The 22,177-nt window shown below is 37.6% G+C and overlaps 1 protein-coding gene across 1 annotated transcript in view; it reads right to left on the reverse strand.

The window, feature by feature from the left end:
- MOXD1 (monooxygenase DBH like 1) overlaps positions 1 to 22,177 on the reverse strand; it is a 53,325-nt gene that overhangs the window by 25,586 nt on the left and 5,562 nt on the right. The window contains exons 2-4 of the mRNA XM_083830704.1: positions 15,776 to 15,922; positions 14,140 to 14,307; positions 13,936 to 14,019 (exon numbers count right to left, since the gene is read on the reverse strand). Of these exons, the coding sequence (XP_083686830.1) occupies positions 13,936 to 14,019; positions 14,140 to 14,307; positions 15,776 to 15,922 (399 nt within the window). The remainder of the gene's footprint in view (positions 1 to 13,935; positions 14,020 to 14,139; positions 14,308 to 15,775; positions 15,923 to 22,177) is intronic.

Below are 22,177 nucleotides of genomic sequence, written 5' to 3' on the forward strand. Positions count from 1 at the left end.
TTGCTTATTCTTTTTCCTCCCTTTTTATTTGCTTTGCTTTCTTTGATGTTACAGCTGTGGTTTGTTCTTCATGCCTGTTTGTGTGAATGATAAAAGTCAGTAAACTATCTCCATAGTCTCCCCATAGTGTCCCTGTTACAAAATACAGTTCACAGATCTTAAGTAAACAAAATGCTGAATTTATTTTTATATACAAAAATAGCAACAGGTTTTTGATTTTGTTGCAATGATTTTTTAATATAGAAATGTCAATGAAAAATACAATTTTATTTTTTCAGGCTCAAAAGCTAGCTTCAACTTAATTTTACATTTCAAAGTGCCCAGATAAAATGTGCTGCCAATAATCTATTACATACAGTGACATCTAGCCTCCTTTAGCCAAAGGTACACTAATAAATACAGACCACAGACGTCTCTTGCCTTGAATCTCCATGGGATGCCTTGTTCACATATTCATAGAGCTAAACTGTCTAATAATTGGTCGTACAGCTGCCTGAACCATGTCTGGGCATTAGTTGTTCAGCAGTGGTCAAAACCACGCCAGGCAATCTGCAATGAAGTAAAAGGAATGCAGTCCTCAAGCAAGGCCGTGATACTAAAAATGAAAGTGAATGGTTTGAAAAAAGGACAGACGTACCTCAGCCCAGAGTCTTCTTCAAACTGACTTCAGCTGCACATGTTAAGCTACTAAGATTTCCAGTTCCCTCTGGAGAACACTAAAAAGCATGAAGCATCCTGCCATGACCTCTACTAACCAAAAGACACTACAGCATGGTATGGCATTTACCACTGTAAATGACTCCAAACAAGGCCTTAGCCTTACACAACACTGTGTGTATGTACCCCTGGTGACACAAAGAAAAAACATTTTTTTAAAATCTCAAAACTGAAAATAAAAATTTGTCACAAGATTTTGTCCTGGCACTGCTGTATCGAACATTCTAGCCCACAGTTGGCTATTTTATTTATATGAATTTGCCATGTCTGTCATGATTAACTCAGACCAAAAAGCTATGGTTGTGAAACTGAGTGCTGGCTGAGATTACTGAAGAGAATTTTTGTAACAGAAGATGGAGGTTTTTGCTCTCTGCTTTCTATACTCATCCTTGGGAAGAACAACCGCCATCCTATTGACTACTCTGGACTTCATACTTCGTTCCAAAATGTACAGCATGTACATACATTTAAATAACTGTTCAATTTAGAAAAGCTCCTCAAAGGTAGATACAATGTCATCAAGATTATTCTGATTTTTCTTTTCTTTTCTTTTTATCTTCTTTTTTTTTTCAAAAATGTAGTCACGAAATAAACAAATATTTATCTAAAACATCTGATTAAAGGTTTAAGATTTTTTCTTCCAAAAAGCAAATACTTGGAAATACTTGGCTTAATAAAGTTGGATCTTTTTCAGCAAAAACTCCGTGTACACACCACCATAAAAAAAAAAAAATCTCAGTAATAATATGGTTTTATTTTTATATAAATTTTCAGAAAGAAAAAAAAATGCTAGTGTCTTTCTGCTTAGCATTGGTTCTTCCATACAACTCAAAGGTGTGCTGAGCAAAAACCCAAGAGCTAGAAATATGCCCCTGAGCTGGGATAGATGTTTAAGTACATGACCCCAAGTGTAGACCAGGTTTTTAACCCCAACAACCCAACATCTATCTCGTGTCTGGAGGATAGCCTGTCTAGGCCAGCATTGCGTCTGGGACGCAAATTTGCTGCAGACTTTCAGCCTCAGGTTCTGGAATCCTGGGGTCAGGCAGGGACCATGCTTCCAGCCCTCCACCCACCTGACCAATCTGTCAGAAAGCATTAAATTAATACCACAGAACAGTTAGAACTGAAAGAGATACATCAAACGCTCAACAGGCTGCAGTCTAGCATGGACTAGCTGCTGTAATCTTTACTGAGATTGGCCCTATCATTTCCATGCACACAACTACAGGTCCATTTTTTTTTTTTCTCACTGAATAATCCAGACCTTAAATTCAGCCATTACTAACAAAACACTTTAAACTGCTCTTGATCCCGAGTGCTTCTGAATTTATACTCTGCTGTTTATTAAAAAGGTGTATGGTTTGGTGAGCAAATTGTAGGAGACATAGCAATGCCACTGTATCTATTTCACTGGTGGTTATCTATGTATAAGCATTATTGCTTATCTTGAATTGTCCTCCAAATGTAAAAATGTTCACCCAAATTATTTTCATACACACTACTTACAAATTCAAGCTGGAGAAAAATAAAACCTGTGTAGCTACTGACATATCTGGCTTCTTATATTTTAATATGAAAGAGATGCAGATGTAGCAAAGGCGCAGGCAACAGCAACCACCCCCACCCCCAACCTAATAATGTGATTAGGTAAGGTTTCCTCGGAGGATGGAAATTTTCCAGCCCAAAAATAGAGGTTCCATACAACTTAAGGCATTTAAATTTGCATGGTTTGTCCATGGTGTGGAGTTGTGTTTTTTTTTTTTTCCCCAAAGCAAGATTCAAATACAGGACATAATCCCAGGTTGAAATAACAGTGCTGACTTGTTTATTTATTTATTTAAGTTATAATGTTGGCATTTGTTTTTATCTGGTTTTGGGTATACTTCAAAACATGTAACAAAAATTCTAACATCACTGTGGAGAAAAAAGTACTTACCACATGAATGGAAAAACTTATTCAAAGCAGATATTTCCTGTTCTTGGTGTAAAGAAGAAAGGATTTGTTTACTCAGTGACTGTGTTGTTCAATGAAGGCTCTTATTTAAGTTTTATTAGTATACCACATTAAGAACTAATTACCATACTGCAGTTTTAAGCTGCAGAATTTTCATAGGAAAAGAATAAGGCCTTCATGATAAAAGTTACTGTTGCTGTGCTGTTATTTGGAGAGGAGACTGTGCCTCTAAATTCACACAAATCCTTCGGTCCCCATATATTATATTAATTAAAGAAATGCTAATGATTGAACTGTACATCCAGAATTTCTATTGATCAGTGTGCAGAATAACTTAAATATTTTAATTAGGAGAGAGGAATCAAACAACATAATAATCATGAAAAACAAAGCATTTAAAATGAGAACTAGAGACAGTTTAGGGCTTCTTGTTCTCTCTGCCTTTGAGTCCATTCCTAAATTCTTATTCCTAATTAATTGCCTGGAACTCTGCCACTGACAAAGAGTTTCAGATTTGAAAGGCATGCAGTAATTTAGACTAAATCCAAAAGAAATATACCTCAAAGAAATATTCATTTAAAAAATGGTTTCTGCCTGAGGTACGTCTGAAGATTTAAGATAACACATTTAGCAACAGTTAAAAAGTATAACCCTAAGGACCAATCTGATAAAAAGCTTGGGTCAAGAAAAAACATGTTTCACTCAGTTACGCTTTCTGGCAATATATTTACTGCACTCCTAGGCAACAGAAAGATGGGCAGAATTGTTGCGGTATTGAGTACGACCAGAGTCTCTCAACATGCCATACGCACCAAACAGAATTAATCGGCAATTAATCAGTAATATCATTACTTTCTTGGGAAAACAATATAATAATACAGTAATATGTAACCAAATACTTTTCAGATCTGAAGCCAAGATGGGTAGTCTATAAAGAGTGTATATTATTTCCAGATGAACATATAATTTGAACAGTATAAGTAATGAAGGTACTTATCAAGTTACTTATACAGTCAATGAAGGTACTCCCTTTTTGTTCATGAAATCTCCATTAATACACAGAGATGTCTAGCTGCTTCTTTGAGATGGCAAGGGAAGAGGTTTTAACAGTATTGTACAACTGCAAAATGTTCCCTTTGATGACAGCTTAATAACTTCATACTTGTTGTCTTCTTGCTTGGGAGGGAACAAGAAGCTTTACCAAAGACAGAATGCGTGAGAATATCCAACATGTCTGCTTTGTGTTTTACAAATACATGGGCTTCCTGTTAGCAAACATGTTTTCTGAGAAGGAAATGCTAACTTTTGCAAAGGAGAACCAAAGGGGAACATGCACGAGAAAGACTTTAAGTCTACAGATACTGAGTGTCTACAGCAGTCACCAGCCCAGACTCTCTGGCACCTGACATCCACTGAAGTGAAAGCATGGGATAAAATATGCTCAAGGCTAGCAATGTTGACTTGGCACAGCTTCCCTCTAAAAAATTTATTTACAGGTTTAGCATACATGAGATGGTTTACAAAATACATGTCGTTGAGTAGTGTATGTTAGGTTATGCCTAGGTTAATACCATGATTTCCACATTTTCGCACCCTGAGCCAGATCCTGGTACACTTGCTCCAACACCCATCAACAGCTCCCAGAAAGCCACACAACAAGTGCCATTTTCAGATGACATGGCTCTTTGGAAGTCACTTAAGAATACTGTAGTAAAATTATATTTCTTATGATAATTTTCTTATTTCTCTATTCTTATTCTTAATTCTCTATACATATTATAATTGTCTAGAAACCAATACTCAATTCGAACTTCACAAAACAGAAAGACACAGTTCCAGTCCAAGCAACTTATGAGATAGTAAAGGCAAGGTCACTGAAATGAGGGGAAAGAGAAAGAAGACTGGCTTTCAACATTTAATAATTTAGATACTTACGTTTTCTCAGGTTAGGGTTGTGTGTTTGTTTGACTGTTTGTTTTTTTTTTTTAATTTTAATTAGAGTCATGATGTAAGTTATTTTCATAACAGGTAAAACTTCACTTAAATTGTGGCACAAAGAGAAACTGTTCATCATCTAGCTGTGGTTCAGTCATCAGCTGTGTGAATTTGATGTCATATATGCTATGTCTGGACTTGGTGGAGTGGTATTTCTGACTAAATTATTCTTCCAGTGTTATTAGTGCTCTTTCTTTCTATTTTACCCCCCAAGGGAGTCAATGAATCTATGCTCTGGACATAGCTGCAACTACCGTCCACTGCAAAAGGAGGCAGAAATGGAGAAGGTATCATAACATTACTCTCTGAAGACTGAACCAGTAGCTAATGCTGGGGTTGGAGAGGGAGAGATGGGAACTGAAGAAAAATACTTCTTATAGTTAGATCGGGGATGACATTTCTTCTCCCTAAAAATTAGATTGGAGCAATTAAGTGTGGCCCTACTGAAAATTTAAGCAAATTTAAGCTTAAGTAACAGCTTAATATGCTGTTACTACGTGACGCATCTGAATTAGAAAGTTGATTGAAAGAACCAATGCCAAGCAGTTAGCAGGACTGAGGTAAATATGCTCTGTGATCCATCCAGATGCTTACTTCATACTGTGTAAGCCCCACCAAGTCAGATTTTGCTAACTATGAACCTGCTGTTCTGCTATTTGCTCAGAAGATGGTTTACAATTGCTCATCAGAGGCCCAATTCTTCTCTGAACTATATTACCTGCTATGATAAAAATTGTATAATAAAACTATCTAGGTTGACTACGGATGACTTCTAGACAAGATTTTATCTTCTCAGTGCACTAGCTAATCATATTATTCTAAAACTGAAGATAAGAATGAGGAAGGAAAAAAGACATTTTACATGACATAATGGGGTAAATCAGTTGCAATCCTCTACTGAAGATCTCAGAAATGGGAGTTGAATCTCCAAGAGCTTCACCAAAGCTGCACCCTCCCCTTCCCCATGCTCACCTTTAGTCATATTTTAAGTTAAATGCATATATGCAACTAGAACTTACATAACTTCTGACTTTTATTTAATCAGAAAGTCACATAAAATATGTATTTTCCAACTATGTGTTGGCCTAGTGAATACAATTCCATAATGGATGGATGTTGTCTTAAACAAATAAATAAATAAATAAAATCAAAGAAACAGGATTAAATTAACTAGATGTTCAGGTTTGCTGATGACAGAACTGAAGTAGATTATTTTTGCATACCAAACATCGAATAATTAATAGAGCAATAGGAGCATAGCTAAAGTATTCTTATTGTAAAGATATACAAGTGAAATGAAAGAAGATTACCACAAAATAAGAATACATTCCACTAAGAAAAATTAAGTTTGGTGTGACAGGAAAATCTGTGGTCATAGTAGTTTCATCTTTGATCACAGAATGAAATAATGCATGAAATAATTTCACATGTGAAATAATTCAGCAGATTATGAAAAAGAAAAAAAAAAGACAGTATTTCTGTTATTTCCTCAGAGAGCTGCTTGGGAAAATTTGATTTTCCAGTCAGTTCAGTTATATATGAGTCCTTAACACTGCAAAACCTAATGGGCCAATTCAGGCTTGCAATGAAGACAGCCCTCCAGATCAAAGGGCAGAGAGCTTGCAAGCTCTGCAGTGCAAGATGATAATTTGGTTGCCAACCTAATTTACCAAGGCTGAAATTGCTTTGCAGGGGGACATACAGGAAAATAGAGAACATTCGCTTGTTTCAGGCTGCATGATGCAATTTGTTCAAGTTATCACATTTAGCAAAACGTAAAAGTTCAAGCCAGAGAACAACAAGCAGTTACTGTCTGGTATCACTCAAGTTAAAAATCAGTGCCCTCATTTAGGTACTGAAGGCTACACGCTGCCCTTCTGGCTTTCAATCAATCAGTCTCTTAAACTGGAGTCCCTTTGTATTTTCACACTGGGGTCTTTGGTATTACTAAAGCATTCCACTGTCAAAAAGCAGAGTTACCCTTGGCAACAAGTTTTTTTGGAGTTTCTACTTCCTTATCAGAGATTGCTCTGAAACTGAACATGAAGATTAACTAGCAGCTGCTGGTGTGCGCTAATACAGGCCTTTATTTAACTGAAAGAAGCTCTCTTTTCTAAGGAGATAAGCATGGCAAAGTTTGGTGCTTATATAAAAATATGCCCAATGTAACAATTCTCAGCTAACGCCTAAATAATTCTTTTTTTTTTTTTTTTTTTTCTGGTGATATGCTTGGCCTGTTTTCACTATTCACATCCTCAGTTCAGTGCCAAAAAATTACACATAAGTAATTGTGGTTGAGAAAAATAATTTCTTTTCCTACAGGCAAATTAAAAAAAAAAAAAAAAGTTTTATTTTGCAACTTTTGTTCTTATTATAGCCTCTTCTGTTGCCTGACCATTTTGATGGGACACACCTTCCCCGATTCAGCCATCAGAGAGCTACATGTCTAATACAGGGTGGTTATCAGGCTGGTTCTCTTTCTCCAGTCAAAGGAGAGAGACTAAGCCATACAGGCGATGTTTGAGCTCATCTATTTCAGACACTTACTCTGGGATGACATAAATGGCTATTTTTGCCACTGACTACTAAGGTCATTCAAGCAGCTAGCTCAGATCTGTAGATTGGTCAAGTTAGATGACAGAAAGCCCACTTTCATTTTTGGAAATCTCCTGTCTTTAACGTGTTGCCTGAACTTAATTCAGTATGCATGAGGTATACTGAAGAGATACTTAATTTTGACCACAGTACCTAATCCCCAACATGGGGCTTGTTCCCCGTTTCAGCAATACTTAACCTCTTCATTCCATTCTTGTAAGCAGGTTCAAATAACACACATGAAAGGGGTGCTTTACACAGGCATCCAAAAGTTTAAAGCCTTACAAAATTGAACCTACTCTCCTCCTTTCCAGCTCTGAATACCCTCTAAAATTGGGATTCCCATTTAAAAAGTTCTCCTACAGAATCTGAAGTATTTTGCACTCCTGAGCACAGCTGCATTGCAGCCTTCTGCTGGTATTCACCCAGCTATACTGCCAGTTTCAAAAATTTGTAAAGTTAAAAATCGTATGAAAATGAGCAATGCTTAAAGAAAAGGCATGTACATACAGCTAAATGACCCAACTGCTCTATTGTTATTAAATAAACTGAAATTCAATGTCAGGCATATTTTTGTCTATGTGATTATAACTACTCAAGCTTACAGAACTACTTTCCCAGAGGAAAATGCAGTATATTTCAAAGAAGTTAAGAAAATAAAGTGGGAAAATGGACAGTGCTGAAACTAGCATGGGCATGCTACACACTGAAGCTGAAAAGTTTCACGCAAATCAATGATGAAGCATCTGGCACGTAGTATATACACACCATTCCTTCACCAGTAGGTACTGTACATTTTCAGATGTTAACACACCACATTAAACAATCTGTCAGGTGTAGTGGGAACCATGGATATAGAGGATTTGTAGAAAATCTAGGCACGGTAGAGGAATAACTGTGTTTTAAGCTTGCTTCAGTTGCACTGGAAAAAAACAGCAGTGCCCATGGGAGATATGAGGTTAGTAATGAATATTACTAAATATGAAAAGTAATGAATCTTTAGCAGATTCAGTTTTATTACTAAGCATTAAGATTAAATTAAACAAATGGAAGACATGGAATATTGAAACCTAAGCTAAAGACAATAACAACAAAGATGTCTCTTTGGAACCGCAAGTAGAAAGAACAGTAAAAACAAGCTTCAAAAATACAGCAAGAGCTGTATTTACTTTAATACTGAGAAATATTTCTCATGAATGTGAAACAAATTTTCACTTTCATGACGGTGGTAAATATCTACATGATGCCAGCTCACGGTAAGCAAAAAATAATTCATTTTGGCAGGAAAAAAAAACAATCATAGACGTGTCAATGCATACATATGCATGTACACTGAAAATCATACATCTCGACCATACAAAAATTAAAGGATTTCAGAAGCCCAAGTGTGCTGCCACTAAATAACTTTTTTTTTTCTTCTTTTTTTAAACTAGAAGGGAAATAATAAAGGGACTTTTAAAATGGGCGGCTTACAGGACGGAGGGTGCTGCACAGAGTGCCCTTTTCACTGCGTGCTCCTCTCAGTAAGTGCCTCTCCCTCCCCAGCCCTGGCATGGCAGTGACTGCCTGTCTGTAAGGGCTATCCGCACCCACAGGAGCTGCCCTCTGTGCGGCTTGAGCATGGAGACAGAAACCTTTTCATGGAGAGGCTGGTGCATGGGCATGCCTGTCTGTCTGTTTGTTTCACCCAAGGATCCCTCCCTCCCTCAGATGAGTCCTCCTGAAGCAGAGGTCCTTCTCCAGGTGCAGTCATTGAAACCAGAAAACTGGCTTTAGCGATGAGATTAAGAGACACATTCAGGACCAGGCAAAATAATGTTGTTTACAGAGCATGGCAGAAATCCTAGCAAGAACTAACCTTTAGCCCATCTCCAAAAAGTCTGGGCTAATAAACAGAATGCCTTTTTTTTTCTAAGAAAGCTACTTCTGAGAAAGCTCACAGCTCACTTCCGTCTGTGAGAAAAACAAAATCCCTGTAGGGTAGTAAGCCTGAAGCGCATACCACAGCCTGGAGCTCAAAGCAGCAAAACAGGCCAGTGCACATGTAGCTGCAGGGGGATTTTGCAAACAGGCAGCGATGTGCGCTCTGCCATGTGAAGAGCTGCCAGGGTCTGCGCTCCAGGACCACTTTGGAGCCATCCTGCAAGCAGCTGCTGCGAAGGAAGACAGTTGCTGGCCACCACCTCCAAGCATTCCCTTTCACCTCTTCTGTGAGATGTTATTTTCAAAATTGATCTATTACCCTGATAACTGGTTCTGCTAACAAAAGTAAGGAAGCAAGCAAGCAAAAACACAGGAGAGGGAAAACCGTTGGAAGTTTAAGAATTTTTCAAGTAGCCACCCCTCCTCCAGGTAGGCTGCTTGAAGTTAAGGAGTAATGACTCCACCAGAGCCACAAAAACAGCCTGGTGCCTGGCATTGTTTGCAGTCTGAATAACCCTTATCACTATTATGTCCAGCTATTGAGAGATCATCTTATTTTGCTTTATTTCTTAGCAGGCATAAGGTTATTAGAACTAGCTTTGTGAGTTATTTCTCCAGGAGTTCCTGGAGGCATCAGAGAAGATCTTGTAACAGAAGGTATTGTAGAGACATGTAGGAAGACACACTCTTTTCCCTAGGGAAGAAGTTGCAGAGATATGAAACGAAGAAAGATTAAAAAGAGAAGTCCTAACCCTGGCTGAGTGCCCTGTTATCACACTGAGGCTCTGTTCTCCATCGCAGCACATTGTTCTCCATGCAACACAAGAAGAAGTTACTTATCCATGTCCTCATTCTACCTATGAGATGAACTAAGATTATAATCTTATCTCTTGCACAATTTACATGTCATGTAGTGCAGCTTGATCAAGAACAGTCAATGAAAGTATGCTGTTTCTCATTACCTGAGGTTCTTGGAAAGTCGCATGAAGATTATGTAAAGAGAAAGAAAAGACATAAGATCTTACATGATTTACTTTCCACTGATTTTGAAATCTTATGCTAGTCATTTCTTTATCTTGTGCTAACAGAAAAACACAGTGCTTCCAGTCATTACCCAAACAAGCCCTCTGATTCACTTGAAATCAGCAGCTTGCTCCTCCAGGTGGAGGACTTTGCCTTGGCTCCCCAGAGGGCAAAGGCTGTATATTGGCACATGTGCAAAATAGCTTCTCATTTCCCAGAGAGTCACTCAGTGACGTGACTTTTTCCTTTCCTTTCCTTTCCTTTCCTTTCCTTTCCTTTCCTTTCCTTTCCTTTCCTTTCCTTTCCTTTCCTTTCCTTTCCTTTCCTTTCCTTTCCTTTCCTTTCCTTTCCTTTCCTTTCCTTTCCTTTCCTTTCCTTTCCTTTCCTTTCCTTTCCTTTCCTTCCCTTCCCTTCCCTTCCCTTCCCTTCCCTTCCCTTCCCTTTCCCTTTTTTCTTTTATTTTTTCTTTTATTTTTTCTTTTATTTTTATTTTTATTTTTATTTTTATTTTTATTTTTATTTTTATTTTTATTTTTATTTTTATTTTTATCTCTTTCCCTTTCTCTTTCTCTTTCTCAATTTTATTTCCAAAAGAAGAACATCTACTCCAAAAGCACAAAGGAAGAAAAGGACAGTAGAGGAAAATGTTGTGATCCTGACATCCACACTATCCAGCTTTAGAAGTTTTCTACGTGTACAGGTACATCTGTTTCTGCCTGGGGTACTTTCATTGTGCTTCTGGCACACATCTTCTTGTTGAGTTTCACCCAAAGGGATTCAGTTCACGAGCTCTGCAACTGCATCATGAAGGTATCATTGCCAAAGTGAGGAAGAATAACTTGAAGATTCACTTCAAAAGCATGCTCTTCATCTAAACACTACTCTAATGCTGTTATGGTAATGGTTTAGTTTGGATGTGCCCTAAGACCAAGCGTCATCGCTCTGCCCAGCTGTTGTACCACTAATGTGTAGTTACGGAATATATTTGTAAATGCTTTGAAGACATTCTGTAGGATATAGCTACTCTTTTTAAAAACAACATGTGGTCAATGGAAGTTAAAAAAAAAAAAAAAAAAGGCCTCTTAGCTGGAAGTCACAGGCTCTACCTCTACTACTAGGTCTAAATTTTTCTCAGACATTTTCCTCCACTTAAATATTGTGCTTTCCTGAGGAAAGTGACTTTTTAAAAAATACATTATTATGAAACGAACAGAGCAATTTGCAAAACAAAAGAAATGATGGAGAACAGCTAAACAATATGAAAAAAAAATCCTTTTGTGGTTGTTGCACCTATTTGACACTCCAGAACAGCAGCTGACAGCACAATTCAATGCTGCTGCTGGCACGTGCTGTCCGACTGCACTGAAATGTTCCACAAAACCACAAAGTAGCACAGAAATGGATAAAACTGGCTCACTTGTACATGACTTATGTAGACTGAATTATACCAGAGATCAATTTTCACTATTTAAACTTTTTTTTTTCTGTCTATAAAAATAGGATGTGTAGATTTTTATGAAAGCGATGCTACACTGGGAATAAAGAATCAACATCTACACAGGTATTTAACTAACACTTCGATCAGGTCATATAATTCATCTGTCCTTCCCTTTGTGAAATTCAGCCTTTGTTTGCATAGTTAATATCCATCCTTCTGAGTACCCATAAGCCCAATCTTTTGTGTGTCAGAAGGCTTTAGGAAATGTTTAAACAGTCTGTAAGAATGTATAGACACAATTCCATAACAACTCGCTAAGTGTCATCTACAAAAGTCACACATATGAAAATATAAATTATGCCCATGAAAAGATATGCTAAGGAAGTCTTTCTACATTCATTCTTCTCTTTTCTGTAATCATTTTTCTCTCTCTAACCATTTTTAAGCAGCAGTATGAAATCTGTTTGCTTTTCTGAAGCTGGAAAATCCCTGGGGATTCTTATCTACTTTTTTAAAGTTTATAACAGGCAAATAAATTGCTGATTTCAAAATGTAATTCCTAAAATTATAATATGCATTACATATCGTAGTAAAAATAAAGAATATAAAACTCTTCTGAAAAAATAATCAATGTATGTCTGAACTAAAACAATGTTTTAGCTTCAACCAATTGCAGCTTTTTAGAAAAGTGTACCTGTATGTGTGGTCAGTCAAAACATTTAAAAAATAAATTCAGTAAATATAAATAATAAATAATTCCAGAGATAATTCTGCAGTTCTTAGCAGAACGGCATACATATACAATTTCCACCAAATTACATATGAAAAGCATGACCCTGATATTGCCATTTCAAAGGTCTCTCACTTGAAAACAGAAAACTAGGAGTCCTGACTTATATACCATATTACGAGCAAATTTTGTTTTCCATATAGATCTCTGAAACCACCTGTCACAGATTTCAAATGTGTTTAATGATCAAGTACCTGAGGGCAGAAATTTTGACCTTCCAATTCTTCATTTTGATAAAATGAAGAAACTCACGATATTTCAGAATATACATACTTCTCAGACGTACATTAGAGATCACGTCAGGTTCTCTGAGTTAAAACAGAATTTCAGTCTTACTGAATTCATTAGAGTAGCATGACTGACAATAACCAAAAAAACAACCAAACAACAACAAAATAAAATGTAATACTTACATGCAGTAACGGGTTCAAAGAAACATAAAAATGAGGGCCATGATTCAGCAGCCACATTCATACAATTAGTTCCACTCAGGTCAAGAAGTACTAGTTGTATTATCCACCTCTGAGATTGCTTTATCTTCTTCATTTTTCCCATGCAAGTCTAAAATAACCCTTTGCTCTGTTCTTTTGATGTTTTTTGATTTATATGAAACAACCTTAAGGTTACTGTCTATACAGCATTCAGTTAATGACAAATGAATAGAAAAAGCACCTTAAGGCTTGTATATTTATTTTAATTAGCTATATCACTATGCTATCTTAAGTAGTCTTGAACAATAATAAGAGGTTGTTCCTTTATGAGGTCTTCAGTATATTGCTCCTGGGGAGGAATGTGAGAACCATCTTTCTCTCGGTACTCTGAAGCTTTCAGTTCCAAACTGAAAGAAAAGCTAGAAAATGTATGATACAAAATCATGTTTATGCATGTAGGTTTTGAAATCACTTTGGATCACACTGATCTTCTTGTAGGTGTTTACACATTTTCATTAATTTTTGAATAAACTACAACATCCATCTATTTTTTTGTAATATTTGACTTTTACACAGCGAAAGGTAACGAATTCTGTTCTCACATGATGCCAGTCATTTTAACAAAATTCTCCAATTAATTATTTTTAATCTAAAATTACTCTCCTTTAAAAGAAATCCCTGACATTCTTATATAAAAGTTGAAGCTTGACGGAACATGCTTTCAGACATTTTTACTTAATCTTTGCCAAAAATATTTATGAACAGCAGTAACTTTCAACCTTATTTTCTTAGGGGAGAGAGGACATGGGAGAAGAGAAAGAAAGGGTCTCTATCACTCTGCATGCTAATTGTTACAGAAATACCAGGGCCAGGTGCTGAGCACACAAATACGTACTTTTTACCTGTGTTTGTGAAAACGTACAAGAGGTCTTGGTTTTACTCTACCACGGAGCTAAACAAATTTTGAAAGTGCAGTAATTGATTTGAAGAGTCATCATCCTCACCTGAACTCTAAACACAAAAACAGAAAACATAACCTGGACTTCACACAGTCTGAATCACTCACCTTTGTCACATGGTGCTTTTCATGTTGTACAGGAATCTTAAACATTTGGCACCAATATGTTGTATCCTTGTCTGGTATAGGCACCTGTCTTAATGAAAAGGGCAACGATATTATAAAAGTCATACTACCCTGTTGTGTAAGCCTAAATATTGGGCTTAACCTTAACCCTAACTGCACATAAATCCAAAACCCAGAGTAACTTACGTCTTTGTTTGTCAAGTCAAAGTATGGCAAAGAGGCAGATGAGACATCTGCTTTCTCTGGGTTCAGTAAACGTAGACTCTTTGTACCACGATTAGACCCATGGTAATTTTGACCTGCTTCTCCCATGTCTTTGTGGTGGTAGGCCCATATTACCCGCACTGTGCTCTCCTGGAAAAACAAAACAAACCAAACAAACAAAACCCATAAGGAACAGGAACAATATCTTCTTCACATAGTTCATTTAATTCCTAATATAGGTGTGATGTAGACATCGCTGTACTTGAACAACGATAATGCATACCAGAGGCAAAATCATCTACTGACGCAGAGTTTTCTTTAAAATGAATCACGTTTTCTATTTGCAGGCTTCATGTGGATCTACAGAAGTTGTATCTTTCTCTGATAGCTTGCTTCACTAATGCAGCAAATTTAAGTCATAACTGCAAATGGCAGAACAGACTCATAAAGACATAACCAACTAAGTACATAGAACATTTTTTCCTAGAGATGGCACTCATTTGACCAGCACTCAGAACAGCTTCAAAACAGCTTCCAGGTTCAACTATGCAAAGATCTGAACACCTTTTGTGAGCTGCTGTCCCTATATTCTAGAGAAGATAGACATTCAATTACAGAACGGATTTATATCTTAAAAATCAGGCTACTGCTACAGTGCAGACCAATTCTCAGTACACCATCCTCAGATTGCAATAATCACCCCTGAGACAAAATACTGTAATAAATGCTGAAGTGTCCAAGAATGTTAAATTATACTGAGACAATTTGGAGCAGGTGCAAAAACCACAGATCCATCGACCGCCTGGAAATCTGGCGGTTTATACAGCTGTGGAATTCCTTCGTGTATCTTTCAGCTCCTCGTGTTGTTATTATTGCATACATTGCGAAAACATAGATAATGACAATAGTGTTAAACTGCTACTGTGATGCTTCCAAAATGAGTAGTAGTAAACAAGCCAAAGCATGGAAAGTCCTGTAAATCTCTCTAACCTATCTGTCATTTCCAATATGAAAATCATCAACTTCATATAATTTAAAATGATGCTTAGGAAGTACAGTGGTCGCTAGGGCAACAAAAGAATTTCCCATGGGAAGTATTTACCATGGAAAAAGCTGCATCATAAAATTCTTCAATTTCTTTATTTTTAATATAGAATTAAACCAAAAAATAAATATTTTAGCTACATATGCTCAAAAGTCTAGATTTAAGATGAATTACAAGTTAGTGTAAGATCTAAAAGTGTTTCTCAAGTTGACATTTCTTGAATGATTACAACTGTGGGACACAGGAGCTGGGAGCACAGAGATACCTCTTTGAATCTTATGTTCACGTGGTGTGTTACAAATTAGAGAATATTATGCATTGAAGTGAAGGAACAAAGAAAGCTGAAGTTAAAATATAAGAGTTTAATAAAACTAGCACAAGTATTTTACCTGGTTAATTTGACTGAATAAATGTTTTGGAAAGTGCTTTGGGAGCTGAATTCATTTGCTAAGTGAACTTCTCTAATTCTTTTCTTTTACTAAAATGAGATTTTAATAACCAGTTTCATAATACCATATACTTTTGGCCTGAGTTACTTATTTCATCTCTGTTTCTATAGGCAGAGCATCTTACCGTTATACTCTTATCATTTGTATCACAAGTGTGCAGTTCTCTGCTAAAAGCCAATATTGTGTGTGTACTGTTTTCCATGGCATATTCCAGATGGTAATCCTGTTGTGGGTCTTTTTTCAGTACTCTGTTTTCATCTGTAAAATAATCCTGTTTAAAATAAAAGGTAGATCATTGTTAAAAGGTAATATTAAGTAAAAAAAACATAACTTTTTTGTCAAATGCTAAACCCACTTAAACATTGTTTTTATATAAAGTATTGAGGGATGACAGTTTGAGCGACGCTAAACATTTTTTTGGATTAAAAATCTTCAAGAAAGCAAGTCTCCTTGGTAAGCAGCTTAAAAAATGTGTTGAACAACTTTAACAATACACTGCCTGTACATGACTACGGAAATAAAGGCTGTACTCAACCAATAAGCGTAAATTATCATAACTGGGGTGCTGTGAACTTTGGGGAAATTACAGAGGGAAACAAATTCACTTAATACTCCAATCAACAAAATCACTGTTCCCTCTTTTCACGACTTTGTCTTTGTTTTTCCTTCCCCACAAAAAGCAAACCTCTCGGATTAAAATCGATTGGAACCAGGAATCCTGCAGTTTAACCAGGATGAACAGTGCTTAGTGCACACAAAAGGTGCCTGGAGGGTTTTGGAGTTTATTTGTTGGTTTGGGGTTGGGTGGTTTTTCTTAGAGGAAAGGTTAAGAAAGACGATCCCCGGCTCAGCAGAAGCACGGTACAATGGAGGAGCCGAGCAGCAATGTTGGGTCATTAACCTCCTCACCCCAAATTCCTGCTGCCCCGCGCAGCTGCGGTGGCTGTGCAGAGCCCCTCCGGCCTCCTCCTCCCTCTCCTCCAGCCTCCTCCTGCCACTGCCTCCAAGGTGCATGCTCTGCTTGCCCGCCCGTGAGTTTTAGGCTGTTTCTGCTCAGGCTGGGGCAGGGCTGGGTGGTTTGCGGGAACTGCTCTGGGCACCCAGTCCTAGAGAAGAGCCTCTAGCCTTGGTTAGCAAAACACCTCTTTTTTTCCATAATACACCACCTGATGGCAGGCAATTTGGTCAGATTTTTTTTTTTAACATGTTACTGGCAGATGCCATTAACCATGCAGCATCCTTAGCAAAATAACACAACACCTGCTGCTCCTTGAAGGCATTTAACTCTAAAGCTATTTGGACCTCCATTTAGTTTTAGAGGGATTTCTAGCTTTTACATCCCTTTGCTAAAGGGAAGGGAACAAAGCTGAAAAAATGTAAAATGTTATGTCCAATTACTGGTAAAAGTGGCTGCCGGTTTTAATTCACTAAAGGATCAGTTGGGAGCCATAATCTTCAGCTTAACCGCACCCGAGAAATCTTTGTGTGTACAAGAGACCACGTGCACACCAGTCACAGCTCACAAGCCGGTCTGCCTGTTATTGATGTACAAATAGCTGCATGCCCAAACATTTCATTAAGATATTTTAATTTAGATGAAAAATTTAATAAAATTATCTCATGATGCGGTTTCAAGGAAGAAAAGGGTAAAAAGCAGACCATTTTTACCAGTATGAAAACTTTGAGATTTAGTTCTGTCTTCCTGTAACTATTGAAACATTTTGGATTTTTTCACCCCAAACCAAATCTAAATTAAAAAAAAATAATAATAAAATTGAAAGGTACTGAAAAGAGTCATCCTTTTCCTGTCAGCACTTTTTTGTGACTAGAAGTGAATGAATACTTATATGGAAGAATACACACTTTGAAAAACTGTCATCAGAAAGAGCAAAAGAGAGGTCTGGGAGCTGAAGAAACAAAAGGAAGTGATGAGTTATATTTGTTTAGAGAAAGAATGACCAATTTGCTTTTCCAGATGGAAATAATGGGCCTGTGCTAGGATGGTACTTGAAGGTGGGTATTTTATACGAACAAAATGCTCCATTTCACCCCTACATCAGAGCTTGGACAGAGACAGCGTATATCTACACAGAATACCATCCCTGTTCTGAAAACACATTTCTATAGAACCTCTGCTTTTATCCTAGAAATAGTAAGGGCTTATCTGGACTAGAAGTGTGTCCTTGTTAACATTGGCTTTTACCTAAGTGTGGTATCTTTTCTGTTAGATTAAACTGGAAGAAGGCATCCTTGTATTAGAATAAGCATCCAGAGATCAAATTACTGAGGAACAGAAATCCAAGAATAGCTTTTCCACATGGGAGTAGGTTGAAAGTTTTTGCATGAAACATCTGGGAAGGAAAGTTCAGAAATATAAAGCCAAGTTAGGTGTGTACACTCAAATATTTTTCTGGTGATCTTCACCATTTCTTAAAAACTCCAAAGGACATCTCTGTAACCAAAAAACAACAACAAAAGCATGTTATATAGCCCTGACTTCTATAAGCCTGCAGGGAGAGTGCAAGAATAACTGGAAGAAGCTGTGTAATTAAGATATTGGCTCAGATGTGCCTTGATAATGCAATTGTCAGTGAAATGATTTCATTCTCCTGGATGACAGTCAAAGATGGGTCCCAGCTCTGGCTCGCTGCAAGGGGCTCCCTTTGTGCCTGCAGGTGAGTGCTCTGGGGAAGGTGATCCCACTGCCTACACGGGTGCTCGCTGCCGACCCCGCATCGCCTCTGCGCGGCACCTTGCTCTGTCGCTCCCCGGAAAGTACTCTGCGGGTAGATTTTAATCTGACCGACTAACGTTAATCTTTCCCACGTGAAAATTTCTGTGAATTAATGAATTCGCTGGCTCTACTTACTTCCTCTGCCTGATACACACCACCTTGAAACATCCGTTGAATACCAGGGTCCTGAGAATACCTGGGAAGCAAATTCATGCAGCTCACAGAAAGACAGGGATGTTCCTGTATCGCCCAAGTCCTATAACTCCACTGAGTACAATTGGGCAGCACTAGGAAAATCAGGCATGAATATATATGCCAGGAGCTATTTATGAGTTATAAACTGCCTCTATTACTATTTTTATTTCTTTTGTTGAAAATCATCCAGATGTTCATCACAAAACTAAAATCAAATAATGTAACAAGAAAATTTCAGAACAGCTCAGAATTTGATTGCTCAATCCCTGACATGAAAACAGTTTGTCTGCCACTTTGAAAACAAAATAAGGCCACGTTGCCAAAACATTCTGATCTCTTTCTGTTCACAGAACAGATTAAGTCAAACTATGCATGTTTTGCTCAATTTATTCATCAGAGCTTAAAAGACTTTAAGACACACATACACGCATGTTTGCGTACCAGCCTTAATGAACAAAAGGAGGTTATCAAAAAAGAAAACACACTGACAAGTTGCGATGCCACGTCCTTTTCAACAGTATGTTGGAAAAGTAAGAAAAAGTGTCTGGAAGTTTCAGTCATCTATCCTCATACTTGCTAAGCAAAGCCTGTGTAAAGCCTATTACTTTTTAAACAAATACACTCATGCATTATCACGGAACATACATAATGTCGGTAACTTTCTTGCAACACAGGTAAGCCCTTTGCAATTTGGGTAAGTGGCATCACAAACATCAAAGGCATAAAGACGTGCATCTGGAGATGCTTCATTTCAGAAAGGAAAAATGATAACAAATAAAAGTCCTGTGGACTATGGTGTAACACCATGTTACCACATTTGGACAGCCTATACTCCACTTAAATCCTTGTGTCTGCTCGGGGAGAAAGCTTGGTTCCTTTGAAGGCCCGTAAATGTGACTTACAAGGCCAAAGGACAGCACAGAGGATGAACGCACCAGAAGCCAGACATCAGGCATCTGGGCTTCAGCTGAACAGAAGGTATCTAAATATGGTCCCAAATGCTCTCAGAGATAGCCTGCCATAACACAGAACTCACCTAAATTTCCAAGTTTCACACATTTAATTCTGTTGAGAAAGGAGTGGGCCATGTTCATCAACAGAATCGCAGTGCTTCAATATCCATCACAGATGGTCTGAAACCTGCCTCATTTCAGAACAGCTTATTCTTCCTACCAAATAGGAAAAGGCTCTAACAAGGCTACATCTTTTACAAAGATTTGGTTTTGACATGCCATACAGTCAGAAAACCTGTATGTTTTGTGGGCAAGATTATACCGATACAAATAATTCTGAATTTAATGGAGTTCCAGCACAGATCAGTAAAAATTATCAGGTTCTTAATACTGAATTTCTGAAACACTCAGCAAAAACCTGTAAATACGGCTTTATTTACTGATTCAGCCCTTGAATCCAGATTCTTTGGTTTCTTATGCACACACAGAATATATATGTTAAATAAAGATAAAGCTTCTAAGTTTTACATCAATTTTACAGAAGCATAGGAGTTACAGAAAGAAGGTAAAGCTGTAATGACTATTTTTCTGGTATGAACATCTTATTTTGATTATTTAAACAATAAGTGTTTTAAACAAAGATTTGGAAGCATTATTTGTCATGCCATGAAATAACAAAGATGTTGCTATTATTTTAAAATATACTTAGATAAACTGTTTACTTTTGAAACATTGAAAGTTTCTGCACTCCCATTGATTATATTGCACAAGCTGGCATTTTAAACTTGGGGCTATGCTGTGCGATCAAATAGTTAGGTATCTTGTTCCTTACGCTACCTAGAAGTTGGAACAACATACGGCAAATGAAAAATCTTCTTGATTGTACAAGTTCTTGTATGTTCTTTTCCAGAAGTGAGGCCCATCATGTTGCACAGTTTTTCAGATCCTATTAACCTCCCTCTTTCTCAAAAAAAAAAAAAATGTCGTGTGGCATAAACAGTTTCTGATTGTTGTGCTACAAAGATGGGGAGAATAATTTCTTAAGGTTGTTAAAAAAAAAAAAAAAAAAGGATGCAAATAGGCTTTTTTATCCTCAGAGAATGTAAGCACAGCTGCACCAAGAAGCCTGACCCGAAAAGCACTACCAGCTGTCATCGCATACTTGAACAGGTGTTTATAGGACTCCCTCCCCAGATCTTTACAATGTACAAGCTCGTTTTGTTTATGGTATCCATTTCCCATGCTAAATTATATACAGCACCTTTCAACCTAAAGGAGCAGCAGACAGTTTCCAAACTGTGGCCCCATCCAGCAATCGCCTTGCAGGCTTGGCTCAGGAGCAGCTCTGATTTATGCGTGCTGCCCTCCTCCAGACAGGAGCTCCCTGTCATCCCAGCAGCAATGGAAGAGTTGCAAGCAAGTCAAGGGACAAGCTAGGAATGGGAAATGAGGGAAAAATCAAGCTTTGTCACAACTAGTCCTAACCTGTGGTCTGCAGGCAGCTCGTGCAGTTTTGAATATCCCCAGACGACCCATCTGATGTCTGAGACCGGGGCTGAAGACAAGCCTGGCAAAGAAATTGGGAAGCTGCAACCAACATGAAAGTTGGCACAGGAGAAGATCTATCCTAGTATAAATAGGGTGGATAAATTGCCACAGTATGCAAAAGAAGCGACCAAAACTTCTGTCTGAAATCAGCACCAAGCTATGTCTTTCTGGGTTTCCAAAAAAATAACTGTGGTTAACATTTCTCTTTTTTATTGTTGCATTTAATTCAGATGGAATCCTGCTGCTCATGGTTCCAGCACACACTGGATATTACCACCAAAAAAAAAAAAAAAAAAGCTGTTTGTACATTGTATTTGGCGAGAAGTAAACAAAGCATGAGTTTACAAATAAGCAAACTAACTTTTTTCAACCCCAAATAATTTCAGCTTGAGTTTAATGCAAAGATCTTACTATACTCCTATGTCAGTGAAAAGCAAAGCCCACCCACAGAAAACTAACATGAAGTAGTAGGAGTATGAAAGCATCACTGCTTCATGTAGGAACACCTTGAGAGCATTCCACTAGACTGATCCAATCTTGGGATTGGCCTGCAAATGGAAAAATATCCACAGGAAAAGGTACAGCGGCAGCGATCAAACAGCTGCAAGAAGTTCCTGAAGTCAGTGGGATCAGTAAGTTCAGCTGCTGCCCTGTAAGCAGACTGCTCAGAGCTAATGGACTGATTTGCTGGGTGTTTTTTTTTTTTTTTACCTACACACCAGATTAGCATGAGATGATTCATTCCTTCCTGAGAAGCCCAGATCTTAGTCACACGGACAGCTCTGACAAGCTGCATCTCCTCCTGGTACGGTTCCAGTTACACTGCCTGAGATACACTGGAGTCAGTGTGGCTTGTTTACTTCAGGTATACTTCTAACTGTAACAAGGACGGAACATTTTTATCTGTAACAAATAACAAGGGGGGGGGGGGGGTCTGTTTTTTAAATGCACACACACACATTTTCCATTTGTGCATTTACGTACACAGATAATGCATGCACTTGTGTGTACACGTACAGATATTGTATTTGAAAAAAAAAACATTTTTTACACATGAAATAATTATTTACTGAGAGACGTGTCTTTGCTCATTTAA

The sequence above is a fragment of the Anser anser genome (genome assembly GCF_964211835.1).
Source record: "Anser anser genome assembly, chromosome: 3".
Taxonomy (NCBI): domain Eukaryota; kingdom Metazoa; phylum Chordata; class Aves; order Anseriformes; family Anatidae; genus Anser; species Anser anser.